This window comes from Callithrix jacchus, chromosome 7 (genome assembly GCF_049354715.1).
Source record: "Callithrix jacchus isolate 240 chromosome 7, calJac240_pri, whole genome shotgun sequence".
Taxonomy (NCBI): domain Eukaryota; kingdom Metazoa; phylum Chordata; class Mammalia; order Primates; family Cebidae; genus Callithrix; species Callithrix jacchus.
In genome coordinates this window covers 123932924-123953827 of record NC_133508.1, presented here as the reverse complement: position 1 = coordinate 123953827, position 20904 = coordinate 123932924, and the positions used below count along the sequence as shown (strand labels likewise).

The window sequence follows — 20904 nt, the reverse complement described above, 5'->3', positions numbered from 1 at the left end:
GGTAGGAGTGTGAGCTAGGATTGAAGACCCTTCTTCACTAGCAAGTAGAAAGAAGAGGATTGACTTGTGGATGTATCTCTGGAGATTCTAAAACATACATAGGGGAGGGGAATCCTCCACTTCCTGATAATCTGACAGGCCAAGACTCAGCAACACTGTATTTCAGGGTGTTAATGTGAATAATTTTGTGTTCATTTATACTCTCAGTTTGATGAAAACTTCAATGCCGCAGTCATATAAAACGCAATCCCTGAATCAGTGCCGGAACGCTGGCCTCTTAACTCTGCTTTGGTGTTGATGTCTCACTGCTCTCTTTACGAATGCTTCTCCCATATGAGTAGCCTGCCTCTCCCACTAGGTGCCAGACGCTCTTCATAATATGATTAATCCTTTCAATGCTACAAAGCAGTTTATATTATTCTCATTCTAGAGATGAGTAAGCAGGCTCAAAGAGGTTTAATGACTGACGAAAGGCCTGGCAAACAAGTGGGAGAGCCACTGTTCTGCCTACCTTCCAAAGTCCTACTTTCCCCATTGTGGGTGGCTACATTTCCTAAATCCATCAACAGTAAGCCTGCGTCAAAAATATCACAAGATTCAAGTCTACTTAAGATTGTTCTTCCACTATCTCTGCAAAAGTCAGAAAGGTGATAATGCTTCCAGGAGACTAAATAAAAGCAAGAGGGAGCAAGTACTACAAACATTGAATTTCAAAGTATCACAAAATATATGATAGAGAAAGTGGGGAGAACAGTACATGATGTCATGATTTAAGAAAAATTTGAGACTAATCTTTAATTTTGCAGGATCTTTTTGAAAGACTCCAAGAACTTTCTAGTTGGAAGCCCTCAAAAGAAACAGTATTCTTTCATAAACTGCTAGTAAAAGTATAAACTGCTTAAAGTTTCCTAGGGGGCAACATGGCAGTAACAAAAGCTTTGAAAAACTGGCATACCTTCTTCACTAGCAATTCCACTTAAAGGATTTATCTTCAGAAAATATTAACACATACAAGATTTGGCAACACAATGTCCTTTAAAGCACTTTATTAATGAAAAGTTGGAAACCTAAAAATTCAACAGTAGTTTAATAAAATGTGGCACATATGATGGAATATCATGCAGCCATTAAAAGAGATGTAGAAATATACTTGATACAACAAGACAGTCATGGTATTTTTGAGTGAAAAAAAGTTACAAAACAGTATGTACAATTTGATCCCATTAAAAAAATCTGTAAATGCACAGAAAAGTCTGGAAGGCCATATACTTAAATAACAGTGGTTCTCTCTGTATGATGGAATTATCAGTGATTTTTATCTTTCTCACTGAATCGTTTTTCTTTTTGCCGACATGGCTATGACTTCTATTATAAAAAAGCATTAACAATTTTTTAAAAAGTCTCCTTTGAAGTAGGCATGAGAGCAGAACTTAGCACCCTAAGAGGCACAGGGATGTACACGTTTTAATGGTTTGTCAGGGTGTTTTGATGTTAGTCACCAATTAAAAGGCACTATGTTGAGTGAAAATGTGGATGATGGTAGTGCTTACTCTAATTCTTTAGACTTAGCAATCTATTCCTAGAAACTTTCCACAGCAACCAAGTACTGGCATTCTAAGCAATACTTCCCACTATGCATGTCCTTATACCTTCATAACCACTTATAATATGGCCCAGAAGTTTCCCCTACATGGATGGGGCAATGTTTTTGGTAAGGGTTACAGAAGGCAGAGAGAGTTTTTCAAGTGATGTCAGAGAGTAGGCCTGAAGGTGAAATGCATGTACTCTTAGTTCTATTGCAGTGGCTCTCAAGCTTTAGAGTGCATCAGTATTACTCAAATGGCTTTTACAACAGATTGCTGGGCTCCACTCTCAGAGTCTGAGTCAGCAGGTCTCTGAAAAGGCCTACAAATCTGCGTTTTTCTTTTATTCAACAAATATTTACTGAGTTCATACTATGCGCTAGGTCTTGTGCTAAGAGTTGGGAATTTAATAGCCATCAAAAGAATTACAGTCTTTATCTCAGGGAGTCTACATTCTAGAGTGACAGATATATACTAAACAAATAAATTATAAAAATAACTATGTAATTACAATGACTAGTGCTAGAACACAATAAAGATTAGAAGATGCAGTTTTTGTCTTAAAATATTTAAAAAGCTGTCACATGGAAGACTAATTCCATGGGCCCTTGAAAACAAAAAAATAAGTACAAATGAAGGTACAAAGTTCTTGAAAGTAGTAACTAGCATTTTAAACAAGTCTCCAGGAGATGCAAATATTGCCAGTCTAGGGTCTCACACTTTGTGAATCACTGCTCTACTGAGTAGATGTTTTTTTTTCCTTGAGAGTCTTGCTCTGCTGTCCAGGCTGGAGTGCAGTGGTGCAATCCTGGCTCATGCAGCCTCTGCCTCTGGGATTCAAGTGATTCTCCTGCCTCAGCCTCCTGAGTAGCTGGAATTACAGGTGCACATCACCATGCCCAGCTAATTTTTGTATTGTTAGTAGAGACCCCCATGTTGGCCAGGCTGGTCTTGAACTCCTGACCTCAGGTGATGCGCCTGCCTCAGCCTCTAAAGTGCTGGGATTATAGGCATCAGCCACTGCGCCCAGCCTTGGTTAGACTTGCTAATTAGCATAATATGGGAGAAAGGGCAGGGGTGGTGGTGGAACTTCCTCTCCAGCTTTTGAGACTCATGTGAGGTAAAAGCCACTTCTTAACTGGAAATCTCGAGGCAAAGGTGGCTATAGGCTAAACTATGAAGCTATCTCTCCATTACGGCACCTCATCGAAGCTTAAAGTGCTATATAGTAGGGCAATGTATTTCAAAATTTCAGGTGTTTGGGAGATAGGGAAGGAATTTTTCTGGAATCCTGTCAGCATGGAGGCAAGTGGGGCCTCTATGGGTAAACAAGTCTATGGGTTTTTGCCTTGCCATCCATCATCTTCTGCACTCCACAACTTATCCCAGAAATGTTTTCCCAATACTAGCTTCCCAGTCTCACTTGGTTCTTTATTGAGGGAGAGGATAACAAGAGACTATGAAGATGGCTCTACCCTACTTGTGATCCTGGCCTCAGGATTTATTTCCCATGTGAAGCAGAGTGAGGAGGCACATTCCCATTTTTGGGTTCATTTCTTACAAGATGAATTTTTCTGATTAGCACCATAAAAAAGTTTTAATACTGTGACCTTTTAGGTTAGATTACTTTGAGGAAAAAGGCAGACATAATCCAATTACTTTTTTTTTTCCATTTGTAGAAGAGCCTACAATTATTTTAGTTTTTCTTTCATATATGCATCCTTCACATGTGACTATAATTTTAGATTAAGCTCAGTGGCACAGAGCTTATTTAAACAATTTTGAATTGCACCATGAATTAATAGGCTTCCCAAGTTTTTTCTTCCACGCCTAAGAAACTTCACAGGCCTTTACCTGAGTAAAAACTAAACTTGACTTTAAAATAAGCCAAAACCAAAAAAAAAAATCCAAACAACTAAACCCTATTAAAATAAAAAGCAATAAACCTAAGAACAAGCATACATATTGTGGTGGTTCTGTAGTAGACAAATGTACCAGTAGTCTTTGAAGTTTAACAGTATTGAAGTCTTCCGTACATTACTGGGTTACTAAAATCAACTTTCACTTGATGTAAAGCTGAAAGTTCTAAAAAAGGATTTATACTGACTGTGGTAAGGTTAAACCTGGACTGGGGTCTGATTTAAAGAGGGTGGAGGAGAGGACTGACAGAGAGTAAACAGAGCCTGGATATAAAAGAGGTATCTCTGGTGCACAGTGATATGCAAGGCCTACAGACTTGGTAGGTCAGGATGCTACAGGGGCTAACAAGGAGAAACGGATATTTACAGGATGCGTTTACTGTGTGCCAAGGCTTTCCCTAAAAAGCACCTGAAATACAAGATAACATTTGCTATTTAATCCTCACAACCACCCTAGGATGTCATAATTATTGTCCTCATTTTACTGGTAAAGAAAAGGCTGTTGTTATACATCTGAGTTGAAGCTTAAAGAGCACAGTGTGTGAGGAACACCGGATTTGAACCCAGGACCATTTCACTCCATTAGTGATACTCTTTCCCCTGTATTACTCTATTTCCCATAAACCTAATTTATAGTTGCTGTTTAAGTGGACCTGAAGTTTTGGTATGATCTTTCAAAGCCTACATTTGGACTTATAAAACATAATAGATGGCACTCTAGGCTGTAAAACTTCCTTTCTGAGGGAAGAGAAAGTTTCATTTATTTGGTTTTATAGAAAACTGACCAGCCTCAGCAGCTTTTGAGGGTTTAAGAATATGGCAATTCAGAGTGAGTCAAAACATCTTGTATAACTATAAAACTGCAGAAAAATTAGTCTCATGGCACAGAAATAAAAGGGTAACAACTACTTTTAAAGTTTAGACTGTGAGTTAAATTGTCAACATGTTTACCAAGCTCTTACTAGGAGCTCTTAACACACAATTTTAGAATGGTATATGATGTTTAAGAATTCATTTTTTTAAAGTACCAAAAGTATTATTTTAGTAGCTTAACATTCCCTCAATAAATGAACTACACATTTGTACTTCATGCTTAAGTTAGAGTAAATTACTTTAGTTGTCAGAATGTGCTATGCTGTCTTAGTTATCCATCTTTTTATCTGGAACAATTCTCTCCCAAACCGTCTCTCACTCCCAAAATTGGAGTTAGGTGACTCCCAAATACAGTACCCTGTATTTTCCCCATCACAACACTGGTCCTGTTATAGGACAATTGCTTGTTTAATTTTCTGTATCCTTTACTGGTCTTTAAGCTCTTCATGTGCAAGAACTGTGTGCATATTGTTCAGGATAGTATCCCCAGTTGACCAGCACATATTTGGCCTTCAACAAATGTTTGTCGAATGAATGAATGAGAACAGAAGTCTTAATATGGAAACAATCTGCCAATTTGCTGACTTATAGTTATGGCCCAAACAGCAATTTTCTGGCTTCCAATGTGTCACTCATAATTTCATTAGTATGTGTTTCATAACCAGAGAGCCTTATCAAGATAGCCTGTATTCATTAATAAATTTTCAATGTTTTAATATAAGCTCAGAGTCACCCCAAATTTGTTTGTATACAATTTACTCAATAATGTAGTTGCATTATTCCACACTTTTATACAAATTTGTTGTTCAATAAGAACAAATTCTTTTTACTGTACCACAGTATGTTATTAATGGATCCAATCCCAATTATGCATTAAATTGTGCCAACTGAATAATCTTAAAAACTTTTTGTTAAATGAAGTAAATTTGTCCTCAATTTTCTAGAACCTTAACTACAAATTTATCAGAGAAATATGGTATTGCTTTTCAAAAACTAGTTGTTCTTAACTTTAAAAGAAACCATTCTGTAGTATTTAAAAAACCCAAAAGACTCTCAAAATAACCCATTAAAACATAGAAATCATTTGATTTATCTTGGAAAACCAGGTAAACATGGTATAACTGTATTTTTGTCTATGAAAACATTCAGAAAATTCTACTTTTCACAAAAGAGGTTTATATCCTATAGCTCTTTTTAAAACTGAAAGTTTAAAACAAATTTTAATTTTATTCTTTGGCTATTAATTATACCTAATAAATGAGTCATTGATATTAATTCACAATAGATTTATTTTACATAAAAGAAAAAGCTTGCTGTTAATGAAAAATTCAGTAGAAAACAGTTCTGCTTTAAGTTGAGGCTCAAAAGTAGAAGCTGCTTATTAGTGAAACCTCAATATAAAAGAGAATTTTTAAGAAAACATTCTTGGCATGAAAGCTCTAACATAAATTCTGTAATGAAATATTTACCATGCAACTTTACTGGCAGAAAGGCCTGTTTCTGGTGGCTGGTATTTTCTTTTCAGTCTCTTAACATATTAACATGGAAGATACTTAACCTGCTTTATTTAGACTTAATTGTATATAAATACAATGTCATGATGGGTAACCTTTCCATAGTCCACCTATTTAATTGAGCAGTTCTAAGTAGGTAATTGGCACCTTGCCCTTCTGGTTTCCCCTTTCCCCCATTAGCCAGTCTGAATCCATTCCAACAACACTGAACACAGTGATCACCTGCAAAATAAAATACTTCCAGTTATTAACTACATTAAAAAATAAACACGTAAAAAAACCAATCAGATTTATATTTAATTTGTTTAAATTATTTACCAAAAGGAATTTAAACATTATTATCAATTGTGCTGAAAAATAAAGAATTTATTTATTATTATTATTTTTTTGAGACACGGTCTCACTCTGTTGCCCAGGCTCTAGTGCAGTGGCATGATCATGGCTCACTGCAGCCTTGACCTCCCATGCTCAAACAATCTTAGACTCCTGAGTACCTGGGACTACAGGTGCATGCCATTACGCTCAGCTATTTTTTGATATTTTTTTGTAGTGATGAGGTCTCGCTATGTTGCCCAGGCTGGTCTTGAACCCTTGGCCTCAAGTGATCCTCCTGCCTTGGCCTCCCAAAAGTACTGAGATTACAGGTGTGAGCCACCATGCCTGGCCTAAATGAAGGATTTTATTGGAGGGAGTTTTATACATCTTCAAGTTATTTGGCAGTTAAAACTTTTAAATATTTCTGTGATATTCTATTACATTAAAGAATAGTAATTACAATTTTATGTTAATATAATCATCTGAAATCTATGAAACTGTTTCCAAATAACTAATGGGGAATTTGCATTTTCTTATAATATTAGAAGGTATGTTCATTCGTGATATATTTTTCTTCTCATACCCACAATACTCACCTCATCTGCCAGAAGGGATAATTCAGTACTGTTGGCTGCATCATAATCATAGAGAACCCTGGCCTTCCTGCTGCCACTACACTCCTTAAGGTCACTGAGGTTGGAAGGAGAGGTGATTGCTAGGCCACTTGTTGAAGCCATGGCAGAAGAACCAATCGCATTTGGTAAAACTGATGGTACAGGTGTCAGAGAAGTCTGATTGTTGTTACTAAGATAATTGGATGGAAAACTGTTGAAAAGAAAATGGCGAATTATCTATTTCCAAGTGACTAAAGTTCCTAAATGCCACCACTCGGTGGCACTGTTTACTTTCTACCAATGTTCACGTTGGAAAAGATTTACAGATATTAATAATACTTTTATCTATCTTCCTTTTCCCTCTTGGGCCAATTATACTAGAGACAATTCAGGTGGTATTCAAATATAAATCCTTGAAAGTCTGTTTCAAAACTGTCCTCATAATATTAACTTAAAATTAATGGCTTTTTCCCCCCCAGAAAAAATAGATGGTTTATTTTTAAAGCACTGCCAAAAAGCTTCCATTAGAATGTTATCTTAATGAATTATTAAATAAAAATACTGATGAAAAACTACTTATATATCAGATACTACAAATATGAGGCTTTCTCAATTTAATTATTTGAGAAGTATTTGAATAACTACACCCTTTTTTCATAAACTGGTCCAATCACATTTTCCTATTCAAATAAAATATTTATTGTCATTTGTATTGTCAATATCATTTATTTGTATCTATACATTCAGCATTACTATGAGAAGCAGAAGACACAAAACGAAATGATACTATTCCCTTAAGGACATACACACAGTGAGAAGATAGACATTCAAATAATATATTATGATTGCAAATTATCTCAATGAAATTGAAGACTCAATGGTAGAATAGGACAAATTTCACAAGTTTATTTGTTCTATTAAAAAAATCTATTAGAAATCAATGATATTTTTTGACTAATGTGCTCATAAATAACTTGAAGATAATTAGAATTTTTGGTTTAAGGCTACTGTTTCCCCAATAATACTAAATAGAAAACAGTACAAAACACTGGTCTGACATAACTCTAATTCAACCATTTCTAAGCTGAAAAATTATCTATGACAATTCATATTTAAGTTTTAATAAATCCATTAAACTAGAAAAGTCCCCTTTTCTTTTCATGACCACTATGCCATCTGGAAATCATTCAGTCATCAGCAAAATTCTCTGGAACCTTAACCCCTTCTCTAAACCTTCCCTTCATCCTCCTGTGCTAGTGCTTGTCTCCTATACTCCTCTTTTATCACTGAACCTAGAGGTCAATGGAGTCTTACGTTCTTCATTACCATTTTTAGACTCTTTTCCCTCAACAGTTCTACCCAATCCTTCAACTTGCTGCGATTTGACTATATACACTACCAGTATCTCTTGTTGCAGTCACCTACAGATGCCTCATTCTCTTATTTTCATCTCTAGAAGATTTTAGCGCCTGGCTCACTGACATTGTATCTTACTTAATTTTTGGTGACTTGAATATCCATATGGACAATTCTTCCAACACTTTAGCCTCTTAGATCCTTGAACTTTTCTAGAGACTTTATACCTGATCCTAGTTCAGCCACCCATTCCCACAGTCACATCTAGATCTTACCAATTCCAGTAACCACAACCCTTCCAATAATAATTGTTTTCACCATCCCTTTCTCTAACCATCACCTTTTTCTTTCAAGTACTCTCACATCAACAAGCCTACCAGGATCTCTGATCCTACCGACACCTTCTTCATGTCCATAGTTAATTATTATAATAATCCCTTACATAAGCTCTCATTTCTTATGCCTCTCACTTCATTGTACTGATTTGGTAAAAACCTCCCTATTTACCTACTCAGTATCCATGCATCGACTGTGACAGGAGAAACACAGAAAAGCTTGCTGTTTTATCTTCAATTTATGACTAGGAACCTCACATGCTACCTGGCAATGATACTACATTTCTCTAGTCCATTAACTTTCACTTTCCATTCCCCTGATGACTATTTCATACCCTCTCGCCCATCCTCAAAATTTCAGCAATTCTTCCCATAACCATTACACTCAGCTGAGAGGAAAAAGAACAATCAGGAAACTTTTTTTTTTGGTACAGGATTTCACTCCTTTTGTCCAGGCTGTAGTGCAGTGGTGCAATCTCGGCTCACTGCAACCTCTACCTCCTGCGCTCAAGCAATTCTCTTGCTTCAGCCTCCTGAGTAGCTGGACTACGAGCACGCACCACCACACCTGGTTAATTTTTGTATATTTTGTAGAGACAGGGTTTTGCGTATTGCCTGGACTGATCTCAAACTCCTAGCTCAAGTGATCACCCACCTTGGCCTCCCAAAGTGCTGGGATTCTACGCATGAGCCACTACACTGGGCCAGGAAACTCTTGAATGAGCTGTCTATGCTCCTGATGAAAATTTCTCCACATGTGCACAAAATCTCATCTCTTTTGCCTCTCATATCATTCTAGCAATTCTTCCCTTTCCTTCCCACATTATCATATTTTCTCCATCTATTGTATCATTCCCATCAGCTTACAAACATGCCCTTATTTCTCCTAACTTAAAAAACAAAAAATTACTAGACCTCACTTTCTCCTCTGGCTACTGCCTCCTTCCTCTCTTCCTCGTCACTATAAAACTCCTAGAAAGATTTACCTAAACTTACAGTCACAATTCCTTTCCTCCCAGTCTCTTACATTATAAACATTACTTTGCTCCTACTGTTTTACCAAAACTACTTGTCAAGGTCTGCAATGACTTTAATGTTCCTCAATCCTCTCACTTGACCTATGCAGTGACCATTTTCTCCCACTTTCACACATGTTGCTGACTTAACTTCCAGGCCATACTCCTGGTTTCCATTTCACCTCACTGCTTCACTCCTTATCATCCTCCTAGCCTCATTCCTCAACTCTCCATGCTAGAGTACTTCAGGGATCAGTCCTTGATCCTCTTCTTTTCTCTAGACTTACTTCTTTGGCGGTTTATCTAGTCTTACAGATTTAAATATCCTTGACGTACTGACAACTCTCTAATTTATCTCTCTACCCTGCCCCCATTCCAAGTCTAGACCTGCATATCCTAAAACTGGATATCTCCACTTAAATGTTAAATAGACATCTTGAACTTAACATATTTAAGATTGGGCTTCTAATATAACTGACATACTCCCTCCACAACTCCATCCCTGAAATCTTTGTCTCCTCTGGCATTCCCCATTTTAACTAACAACTCCCCATTCTTTTCTTTCTTTTTTTTGAGATGGAGCCTCGCTCTATTGCCAGGTTGAAGTGCAGTGGCGCGATCTCGGCTCACTTACAACCTCTGCCTCCCGGGTTCTAGCAATTCTACTGCCTCAGCCTCCCAAGTCACTGGGATTACAGATGTGCACCACCATGCCCAGCTAATTTTTCTATTTTTAGTAGAGACAGGGTTTCACCATGTTAGCCAGAATGGTCTGGCTAATCCCAGGGATTACAGGCGTGAGCCATTGCACCGGGCTAACTCCCCATTCTTTCAGTTGTTTAGGTCAAAAACTTGCAATAATTACTGACATCTTTATGTCCAATATACATATAGTCTGTCAAGTAAATCTTGCTACCTTTAACTGTAAAATACACCCAGGACCTGACCACTTCCATCATATCAACCACAATTACCCTGATCCAAGTGACCACCATCGTCTAACTGAATTACTGACTACATTATTGCAGCAAGTTTGAAACAGATTTGTCAGCTTCAACCCATACTAACACCTATCCTCAACGTGGCAGCCAGAATGATTCTGTTAAAGCCTAAAATTATGTCACTCCTCAGCTCAAAATTTCCAAAGGCTCCACATCTCTGAGTAAAGACCAAAGTCTAAATAGTAGCTTTCAAAGCCTTGTATGTTTTGACTCCCCATTTCCTCTATTCATCCCTAGCCAAGCCCTCCTTGCTGTTCCTTGACCATGCCAGCTATGTCACTCCCTCAGGGTTTTTGTACTTGCTACACCCTCTTCCTGGAGCTTCTTTTCTCAGATGCCTGCATGCTTTGCTTTCTTACATCTTTCCCTACTCTCACCAAGGTACTTCCCTGCTATATTTTTCTGTACACCATTTATCACCTTCTAATATACTATATAATTTACATACATATTGCTTTTCTGCTCCCTTCTGTCCTATATAGAATGTAGATTCCAAGAAGGCAGGAATTTGGATTATTTTATTTATATACTATATCCTCCACATCTAGAAGAGTGCATTTTAAAAATGAAAACCATATGTTCCTCTGATGGATAAATGGTTTTAATAAGAAGAAACAGTTTTAATTATAGCTTTTTCTCTCTAAAATTAAGACTACTGCTCCTAGTATCCCTTCCTCAGGGAACTCAGCTCCTCAGCAGTGATTAAACACATACATTTCTGAAGATAAGAAAAAGCTCTATTAATAGGAATATGTATATACACATGGCTTTTTTAGTTCTCTAACCATGATATTTTACTTTCAAATCTACTAGTAAGATTTTAGCCTTTGTTTGGCCACTAAAGTCTACCTATGTCAATTGTGCAGAGTTAGAGACTTAAAAAATGAACTGAAAGGCCATTTTCACCTTTTAAAAACTTTTATTGATATATTAAAAAAATCATAGCAATTACTATACAAATGTCAAGCCACTGGAGCTTGATATGTAAAAGCCTTCCAACTATTAAAAAAATGGCTATTCTTGTTACTAGTACTTCTGCTTTCTTATCTTTAAAATACGGATAATAAAAGTACCTATCTCATTTGGTGGTGAGGATTATACAGTTAATAATACACACGAGGTGTTTGGAAGAGCACCTGCATACAACTTAAGCTCAACCAAAGTGATTGCTGTTATTCAGTTACTACTACCTTTTGGTACTGTTATTACAACTATTAACAATATAATCTGGTTCTATTCTTCATAAATAGCTTTTGAATTTATTAGTGTGGATCTGGATGATTTATGAAGTTCTATATTTGAATATTTCTATGTACTATCTTAAAAAGCATAACCTGCAACAAATTAAAGAGATAAAACTTCCCACAATGTTCCTTGGTCATTAGCAATAATATAATTGAGGGTAGAGAGACGAGCTACCCTCAATTATATTGAAAGATTTACCTAAATCTTTTCTACAATAATAGTACTGCTTTTACTTTGTACTGCTGGAGCTTATTTCAAAGTGCAGTAATAATGTAATAACTGTATTTTATTTAAATGGCCAAGTCCTAAGCATAGTGTGGCTTTAAGCAGAATGCAAGTATAAACGGTAATAAGCAACCCCTATACTGCACTTCTAGAGTTTCAGGATAAAGTGGAAAAAAGTACTAAGGCTTCTTGGGCTTAAAATATTTGTAATTACATAAAGATAAAGTGGTGCTCTGCCTTGAGATATTAAAACCACTAATAAAACCTCAAACATATAGATATGTAAATGCTCCTGTAAATTCTGTTAGATTAACTAATGATTATTACGCTGAAATTCATTTTTTGAGGTCCAAAATTGGTTTCACGGATGTGCCCAATTTCGTTCCAGGCCAAGTTCTGAAGTGTTAATATGCAGAAAGAAACACCAAAGTGACTTTTTTATTTACCTTATTCCTTGAAATGATTTTTTTGATATTCTTCCTTCAGATGCTACATATCACTCCCCTGCTTTAATGGTTCATTATATATATTCCAAACTCCTTACAACAACTTACTTTAAAGGCCATTCATGGTATGACTCTGCTTAACTCCTCTAGATTGATCTACCATTCCATTCTTGAACACCATGCTCCAGCCTGAATTGACTACCGTTAGTTCCCTGAACTTGCCCTACTCTCTCTTTCTTCTGGCTTTTTTATATACATATCCTTCCTTGTTTAGAATGTTTATCCGTGTCCCTTTCTTCATCTATATTATTCCTACCAAGATAACTTTGCCTGGGAAACTCTGCTAGATATACCTTACTCACAGTTAGATGCCTTCACAATGCCAGGCACCTTCTACTTTTCTACTTACCACATAGCCTGTCTACCAATGGCTTACTTTGTATTTCTACTTAGACTAAGTGTTGTGAGAGCAGAGACCATGTTTGCTCTATACATTATTTTATTTTCAGTGTCACCTTATAATGTAAGCTCCATAAAGGCAAGCATCTTTGCCTGTTTTATTTGCTGGTATTACCCCAGAATATATAACAGTGTTTGGCACATGGCAGATAATCAATAAATGAATGAGTGATTGAGCTATGTTTTACATACTATCATTCTGCTTTAAAGTATGTTATCATACTCAAAATAATCACATCAGTAGATATGATGTCTTACAAAATGATCTAAAACTTTTCTTTTTTTAATATAGTAAACAAGTGAGTAATGAGTAAGTATAAACTAGTTTATTTTTAAGGTTAACTATAAATGTAATTATATCTTCCTCAACTAATAGCAAAAATTATTCGGTGGCAGGAGAAAAGTTAACCTGAAATACTTTAACCTTATAGTACTGAGAAGGTATTCACTTTTCTTTTCCATCCCTGTTAACATCCCTCTGTGCCAGAAGGGCTCGAAATATTTTGTTAACTCAGAAATCTGATAACTACTTTTCTAAAAAAAGAAACTATTTCTAAGAAAGCTAATAAGAACCTTTAATTCCTCTAATTTTCATCCCTACTATTACTTCGTATGCAAAAATCTGAATTTTTCCTCTTTACACATGAAAAGCAAATTATCACCTTCCCAGTTGTTTCTGGAGGTCCAACATATACTGGTAACACTGTGCATAGTAAGTCATTTGGGCTTCTACAAAGTCATTCAGACAGCGAAGATGATGGGCCTGTGAAGGAAAGTTAATAGTTCTTAGCTCTATAATCAACTTCAATGGTCAATGCAAAGGGGAGACAGATCACAATATGGTACTGAGGTAGAATCACCAGTATCTAACATCTTACTACAAGGTTTATTAAGATTGACCTTGGTGAACAGTCACTAGCAAACTCTGCTTAGCCAATAAATACCAGCATGCAATGAGGGTGGGAGAACTAGGTGAAAAGATGTAAACAAACATTTAAAATATTTCTTTAGATATATTGGAAAGTAATACAACTTAAATTTCCTTGATAAATGACTGAAAAGTTGAGTTTTTCCTCCGAAAATTGCCGTAGGACTACCAAAGTCTTATTCCAAATGAATTTCCAATGAATGAATACTCACATGTGTACTGCTGATTCCCTCTAGCAGAAGTCTGGTAATCTCTGCTTGACGATCAAATTCACTTTGAGTTATTCTTAATTCCTGTTCAGACTTAAATTATAATATGCTTTTAGAATCTCTTTAGAAGACTCAGTCCATCTTATATACATTTATTTTGGACAGTTGAAAGATTCCCCAAACAAACCTCAAGTAAAAATCTAATCATAACCTCAAGTTATAATTGGAATTCCCCAATTCTGCTTTGTTATCTAAAATGGTCCCCTGATTTCTAGACCTTAGCTTTTCTGTATTACTCAACTGGACAACTGATTCCAGTACTTGACTCAAAAGAATCTGTTATACTAAAGCTTAATGATCCACTCTTGAAGGAATGATCCAAGATGGCCGATCACTAACATCCCGGGATTGCAGCTCTCAGGGAAGGTGCGGAGAACTAGAGGACGCCACACTTTCAGACAAATTCTGGTCGCTCACGGAGCAGAAGATCCCCCAGTGGAGGAAACACACGGGTGGCCAGCGCGACTCTTGTGGCCGGCGCAGCGGTTCCGCCGGCACCTCGGCGCAGCAGCTCTCTGAGCAGAGTAAACAGGTTCAGAGGACCCGCACGGGTCCCCAGCAGGACACAAGAGCCCAGCGCAGCAGCGCTCTGCGCAGAGCAAACGGGACAGGTTCCCCTTCTGACTGAGGTTTGGAGCCCCAGGGAGGCAGAGTCGCCTACGACGGACACAAGAAGGAAGCCAGACAGGAGAATCCTGGGCAGAAAAGCACCATCAGTTTTAACACCGCTGCTCTGGCCCTGGGAACTAACAACCTGGACATCCACTCAAGAGACCTAATCTGAAAGTTGGTAATTTCAAAGACGACAGGAGGATAAATTTACAATGACGGGAAGAAACCAGCATAAAAAAGCTGAGAATACTCAAAGTCAGAACGCCTCTCCCTCTAAAGATGATCACAGTTCCACATCAACAATGGAAAAAGGCTTGATGGAAAACGAGCGCATCCTGATGACAGAATCACTCTTCAAGGAATGGATAATAACAAACTTCGGTGAGTTAAAAGATCATGTTGTAGCCCAACGTAAAGAAACTAGGAACTTTGAAAAAAGGTTTGATGAAATCCTATGAGAATAGACAACTTAGAGAGGAGTATGAGTGAATTAATGGAACTGAAGAATACAATACAGGAACTCCGAGAAGTATGCACAGGTTTAAACACTCGAATTGTTCAAGCAGAATAAGGGATATCAGAGGTCAAAGTCCAACTTAATGAAATAAAACATGAAGAAAAGATTAGAGAAAAAAGGATAAAAAGGAATGAGCAAAGTCTCCAAGAAATGTGGGACTATGTGAAAAGACCAAATTTACGTTTGATAGCTGTACCTGAATGTGACCGAGAGAATGAATCCAAGCTGGAAAATACCCTTCAGGATATTATTCAGGAAAATTTTCCTAAACTAGCAAAGCAGGTCAACATTCAACCCCAGGTAATACAGAGAACACCACAAAGATATTCCTCAAGAAGAGCAACCCCAAGGCACATAATCGTTAGATTCACCAGGGTTGAAATGAAGGAGAAAATACTAAGAGCAGCTAGAGAGAAAGGTCAGGTTAATTACAAAGGGAAGCCTATCAGACTTACAGCAGATGTCTCAGCAGAAACTCTACAAGCCAGAAGAGAGTGGGGGCCAATATTCAACATCCTCAAAGAACAGAACCTTCAGCCCAGAATTTCATATCCAGCAAAACTAAGCTTCACAACTGAAGGAAAAATAAAATCTTTTATGAACAAGCAAGAACTCAGAGATTTTATTACCACCAGGCCTGCTTTACAAGAGCTTCTGAAAGAAGCATTACACACAGAAAGAAACAACCAGTATTAGCCTTTCTAAAAATACACCAAAAAGTAAAGAGCACCAACATAAAGAAGAATTTACACCAACGAATGGATAAAACAACCAGTCAACATCAAATGGCAGTAACCCTAAATTTAAATTGACTAAATCCCCCAATCAAAAGACACAGCCAAAACCCAACGGCATGTTATATCCAGACCTATTTCACATGCAAGGATACACAAAGACTCAAAACAAAGGGATGGAGAAAGATTTACCAACCAAATGGAGAGCAAAAATAAATAATAAATAAACAAAAAGCAGGAGTTGCAATTCTTGTATCGGATAAAATAGATTTTAAAGCAACAAAGATATAGTGGTAAAAGGATCAATGCAACAACAAGAGCTAACGATCCTAACACCCAGATATGAGACTTAGATTCAATGAGACAGAAAATTAATAAGGATATCAAGGACTCGAACTCAGATCTGGAACAAGTAAACTTAATAAATATTTATAGAGCTCTCCACTTCAAATACACAAAATATACATTCTTGTCAATACCACATCACACCTACCCATAAGCTTAAATGAAACATTGATTGGCCATCATTAATACCCAATTTTTTTCAAAATAAAGCAATTATTTCCATTTACTCTTCCTCTTTCTCTTCCTCTTTCTTCCTCTCCTTTACTTATTTTTTCTTTTCTTTTTTCCTTCTCTCAAAAAAAAGAAATCAACTTGTAAACCTCTAGATCCAGGTTGGCAATGTCTCTCTCATTGCTTGATTTCCTTCCTTCCCTTCCCTCCCTCTCTCCCTTCCTTCCTTCCTTCCTCCCTACCGTCCTTCTTCCCTCCCTTCCTGCCTTCCTCCCCGCCCCCCCCCAAAAAAAAAAAAAAAAAGATCCACTCTTAAGAGCCTAGAAGAACTACTATGGGAAAGTCAAGATATTTTCATAAATTTTCTAGTATCAATTTTGCTACATTTTAATATTTTATAAAATTTCAAGATGACCGGTTTTACAAGTATAAAATTCTCAATTACTACTATAGTTTTTACTTTGATATTAAAGATAGTCTTCAGTCTCAAATGCAAGACTTTAGAGTGAAGCGACAGGATTTTTACCTCATGTTTAGCTGCCAAACACCTGTTGCTATCACCAGTTTTTAGGTTCATTCAAAGGATTCTTTGTCCTACATTTTAAATGTCTTTTAAGGTTTCTTTTCAAACTATGCATAAAAAAATGCCTTAAGCAGAAATATAACTTATTAAGATATACTAGGGTTTTAAAAAGTTATTTAAGTTATGATTGAACTTCAATCAACTCTGGTGTGCTGTTAAATTCTTCTCCAAGAAATAGAAAAAAGCTCTCATATCCAGATTTTCATGATATAAATACTCCCACCATGGCTGATTTCCAGATACTAAGATGAAGTCGTAGACTGTGGAGTTGGGAAGAGATGTAAATAATAGTATGCCACTACTGGATTCAGCCATCTGATAAAGGAGGCTTACTGCTGCAACAAAACAGTTCACTGAAAAATCAACAAGATCTAAAAAAGGCAAATAGTGGCAAAAACATCTCAAACCTTTAGTCAGAGTTGGTTGTTATTAAGTGGGAAAGAGAAATAAAACCTCACAGCTTACTCAGAATAGTTTGCTTATCTTCTATTGAGAATTACCATTGGTAACACTGTCATTATAATACTACCTTTGACTACCTCTCCAGCACAAACAGCTTTTTCTACCTATGCGAATGATTTATGACATTTCCAAGATATAACAAAAGTGAAAAAACAAACAAGGTATGAACTTTTTCCTTTCCTCACCCTTTTTGGAGGCAATAGTTTAACTCATTGAGGCAGTCAACAAGGAAGGAGCAGGAAAGTAGATAATCAGTTAACCTAGTGAGCCAGTCTACAAGGAAGTAGCAGCAAAGTAGGTAATCAGTTATTGTGACATCCCATTGGCAACAAACCTGGCAGAGGACTAAGAATTTATCTCTAGCTTGGACTTACGGAAATAAGCTTACTTAGTAAATCAAAAGTAGAAATTAAATTTACTTTACTAAACCCAGAGCCCATGGTGTTTTCATAGCAGGGCTAAAGTAAGCTTCATCTGGAAGCTAGTATGAAGTAGAGAAAAGTCCCAGGAGAAAAAAAGAAGCAATGTTCTTCCTAAGGAGAGCATTAAGGAAAACCAATTACATCAATGTTACATTTGCACTATTTACTGTTCTGCTTGGTTGAATACAAAATGGCTTTGAGTAACATTAGTAACTACAACAAACCAAAAATAAATGCACCTCAGAAGTAAACTAGGCTAGTCCATGTAGGTCTTTGATCATGAAAGTACAGTTTCATTTAATGGCCAAGAAATGGCAGAAAATCCTACTAATTGACATTATTTCTGGGTAGGGTGTAAGCAAGTAAACTAGGTAGCAGATTAAGGTGACAAGGAAGTTTGAGACTAAGGTGAAAATAATGTTTTCATGCTAAGTACATTGAATAAAAAATATTAAATGAAGGATGAGGGATCAGTCTTCTAGGTTTGAGTTATATTTAATAATGAAGAAAGGCACCATGTTACAAAGCTTAGGATGTCCTTCTGTACGATATATAGACTTTATTTAGAGAAGGTAGATGATAGGGAAAAAGGCATCTCATTTCCTGAACAAGTTTCAGTGCATGTTTGGGTGGCTTCAAACAAAGTCAAATGTCCCAAATCATCTATACTTCTGACATATATAACTGATCATAGCAATTGATCTGAGAGGCTAAATTAGGTTCAGCATAATCAATTTACTTTGGAAGAAAATGATCCACATTACAAAGATAGATATAAAAAAGGGCTAATATTCTGTCCTGTAAACAAATCCCCAGGGAAAAGACCATCTACTGCTAAAAATAACTGCTACTAGACTAACTGATCTAGACTACATGATAGCATAACATGGGTTAGGTAAGCCAGAAGAGTTTTTTTGTTTTAATGTAACTGCAAGACAGGCAAGAATCTGTTGGCCCATGATGTCAGGATTGGGTATCTGTAAGCCATACATGTACCCCAGAATTTAAAGATTAATAAATCAATTTTAAAAATTTGGTAATGCTTCTGAGGCATTTGCTGTGATTATCTTGATCAGTGTTGCTTAATATACATATGGCTTAAAATCTTAAAATACTCCAGGAATACAGTTTTAACATTTATACATTTTTATTTTATTTATTTTTTGAGATGGAGTTTTGCTCTTGTTGCCTAGGCTGGGGAGTGCAATAGCTGATCTTGGCTCACTGCAACCTCCACCTTCTCGGTTCAAGCAATTCTCCTGCCTCAGCCTCCCAAGTAGCTGAGATACTATGCCCAGCTAAGCTTGTATTTTTAGTAGAGATGGGGTTTCACCATGTTGGTCAGGCTGGTCTCGAACTCCTGGCCTCAGGTGATCTGCCGACCTCAGCCTCCCAAAGTGGTGGGATTACAGGTGTGAGCCACTGCACCTGGCCATTTATACATTTTTAATTATAAAAATGTCAGAAGTGAGATGTGTAGAAGAAAAAATAACCCTCAAATCCATTTTGATATGTTTCTTCAGATTTTTATGTATATGTATATAATATGAACATTTGTTTCATGAGTTTCTTCCCATGTATTGTGTTAAAGTATTTCCTAAAGTTACAGAGATTACAAAATCAAATCAGAGGTTTTCTAGTGTACCTTTACGCCAAGGAGGAAGACATTCTGTTTTTTTTTTTTTTGCTCAACCTATATTCTCTCCTGTGTTACTCTGCCTTTTTTCACGCTAGAACTTTAGGGAGAAATCAGAAGCCAGTGTGGAATTGTAACTAAATAGATGAACAGACTCCACAAAGGGGATAAAAGCATAAGGCAAAAATTTCATACTGGATATCCAAGTCATAGAATCAATAGCTCTATAACCTAGGCGTAAAACAGACTGTATAATCAATCCTACAAAGCCAGAAAATAAAAGTTAAAGTTTATAAAGCTATTAATTGTCAGGGTTCACAATCACCACCTGTCCTCAGTCTCCAGTGTTATCCTCATGTGGAGGTCAGAGTTTAGTGGGCCTGAACATAAAAAGTAAATGAAAAATGCTTCTTAAGACTTAAAAAAACATTTGAAACAAGTCTGCATATAATATAGTTTATAATTTTATTCCTTAAATTCTTGCTTATTTGATTTCTGAGCCCACAGAAGATTAGAAATGGTAACACAGACAGAAGACCTGCTAGCAGCAATCATATAGACAGCTTCTAGAAGCAATAGTCTGATACTGAGGGAAGAGACAACATAGTTGTAAAACAACAAATCCAATCGCTAACAGTATAATAGTAAGTATTCATAATAATGACCTTAACTGTAGTAAAATCAAATATTTGCTATCCTGCATTTAATGCTTTGGGAGACCAAGGTGGGTGGGTGGATCACCTGAGGTCAGGACTTTGAGAACAGCCTGGCCAATATGATGGAACCCCATCTCTGCAAAAAATACAAAAAATTAGCCAGGCATCGTGGTGGGCACCTGTAATCCCAGCTACTTGGGAGGCTGAGGCACAAGAATTACTTGAACCCAGGAGATGTAGGTTGCAGTGAACCGAGATAGTACAATTGCACTCCAGCCTGGATGACAACAGTGAAACTCCGCCTCAAAAAAAAATTCATTTGTATGAAATATGATAGTTCCAACTATCTGAAGATACAGGACACAGTGTTAACTATATTTTACATTTTAAAAACCATTAACAAGCATTTCACTTGCTTTCTATAGCAAGGTACTGTAAGATTACCGCTTAGCATAACAAATATCTAAGATTTATCAGTGTGTGTGCAAACCACATCTCTGCAGGATCATTCAACTGCTTGGTAAAGCTTCTATTAGCTAAAGAGACCTGAACATATCCATCATTTTCAGATTTTTATAAGATACAGTAACACAGGCTGTGACTGGACCCATGGCTGTTGCCCAATAAATATTTACTAAATCAAAAATAATTAAATTCTTGTTTCACAG

At 36.7% G+C, this 20904-nt stretch overlaps 1 protein-coding gene across 9 annotated transcripts in view; it reads right to left on the bottom strand.

Annotated features, from left to right (window-relative positions):
• Nucleotides 1-1029: 1029 nt before the first annotated feature.
• SH3GLB1 (SH3 domain containing GRB2 like, endophilin B1) overlaps nt 1030-20904 on the bottom strand; it is a 48138-nt gene continuing 28263 nt past the window's right edge. For all 9 annotated transcript variants that reach the window (XM_009001629.6, XM_054236497.2, XM_002751036.8 and 6 more), the window contains 4 exons: nt 14042-14131; nt 13564-13664; nt 6801-7029; nt 1030-6111 (listed from right to left, as the gene is read on the bottom strand). In XM_009001629.6, coding sequence (XP_008999877.1) covers nt 6004-6111; nt 6801-7029; nt 13564-13664; nt 14042-14131 — 528 coding nt within the window. In that variant the 3' untranslated portion in view covers nt 1030-6003. The remainder of the gene's footprint in view (nt 6112-6800; nt 7030-13563; nt 13665-14041; nt 14132-20904) is intronic.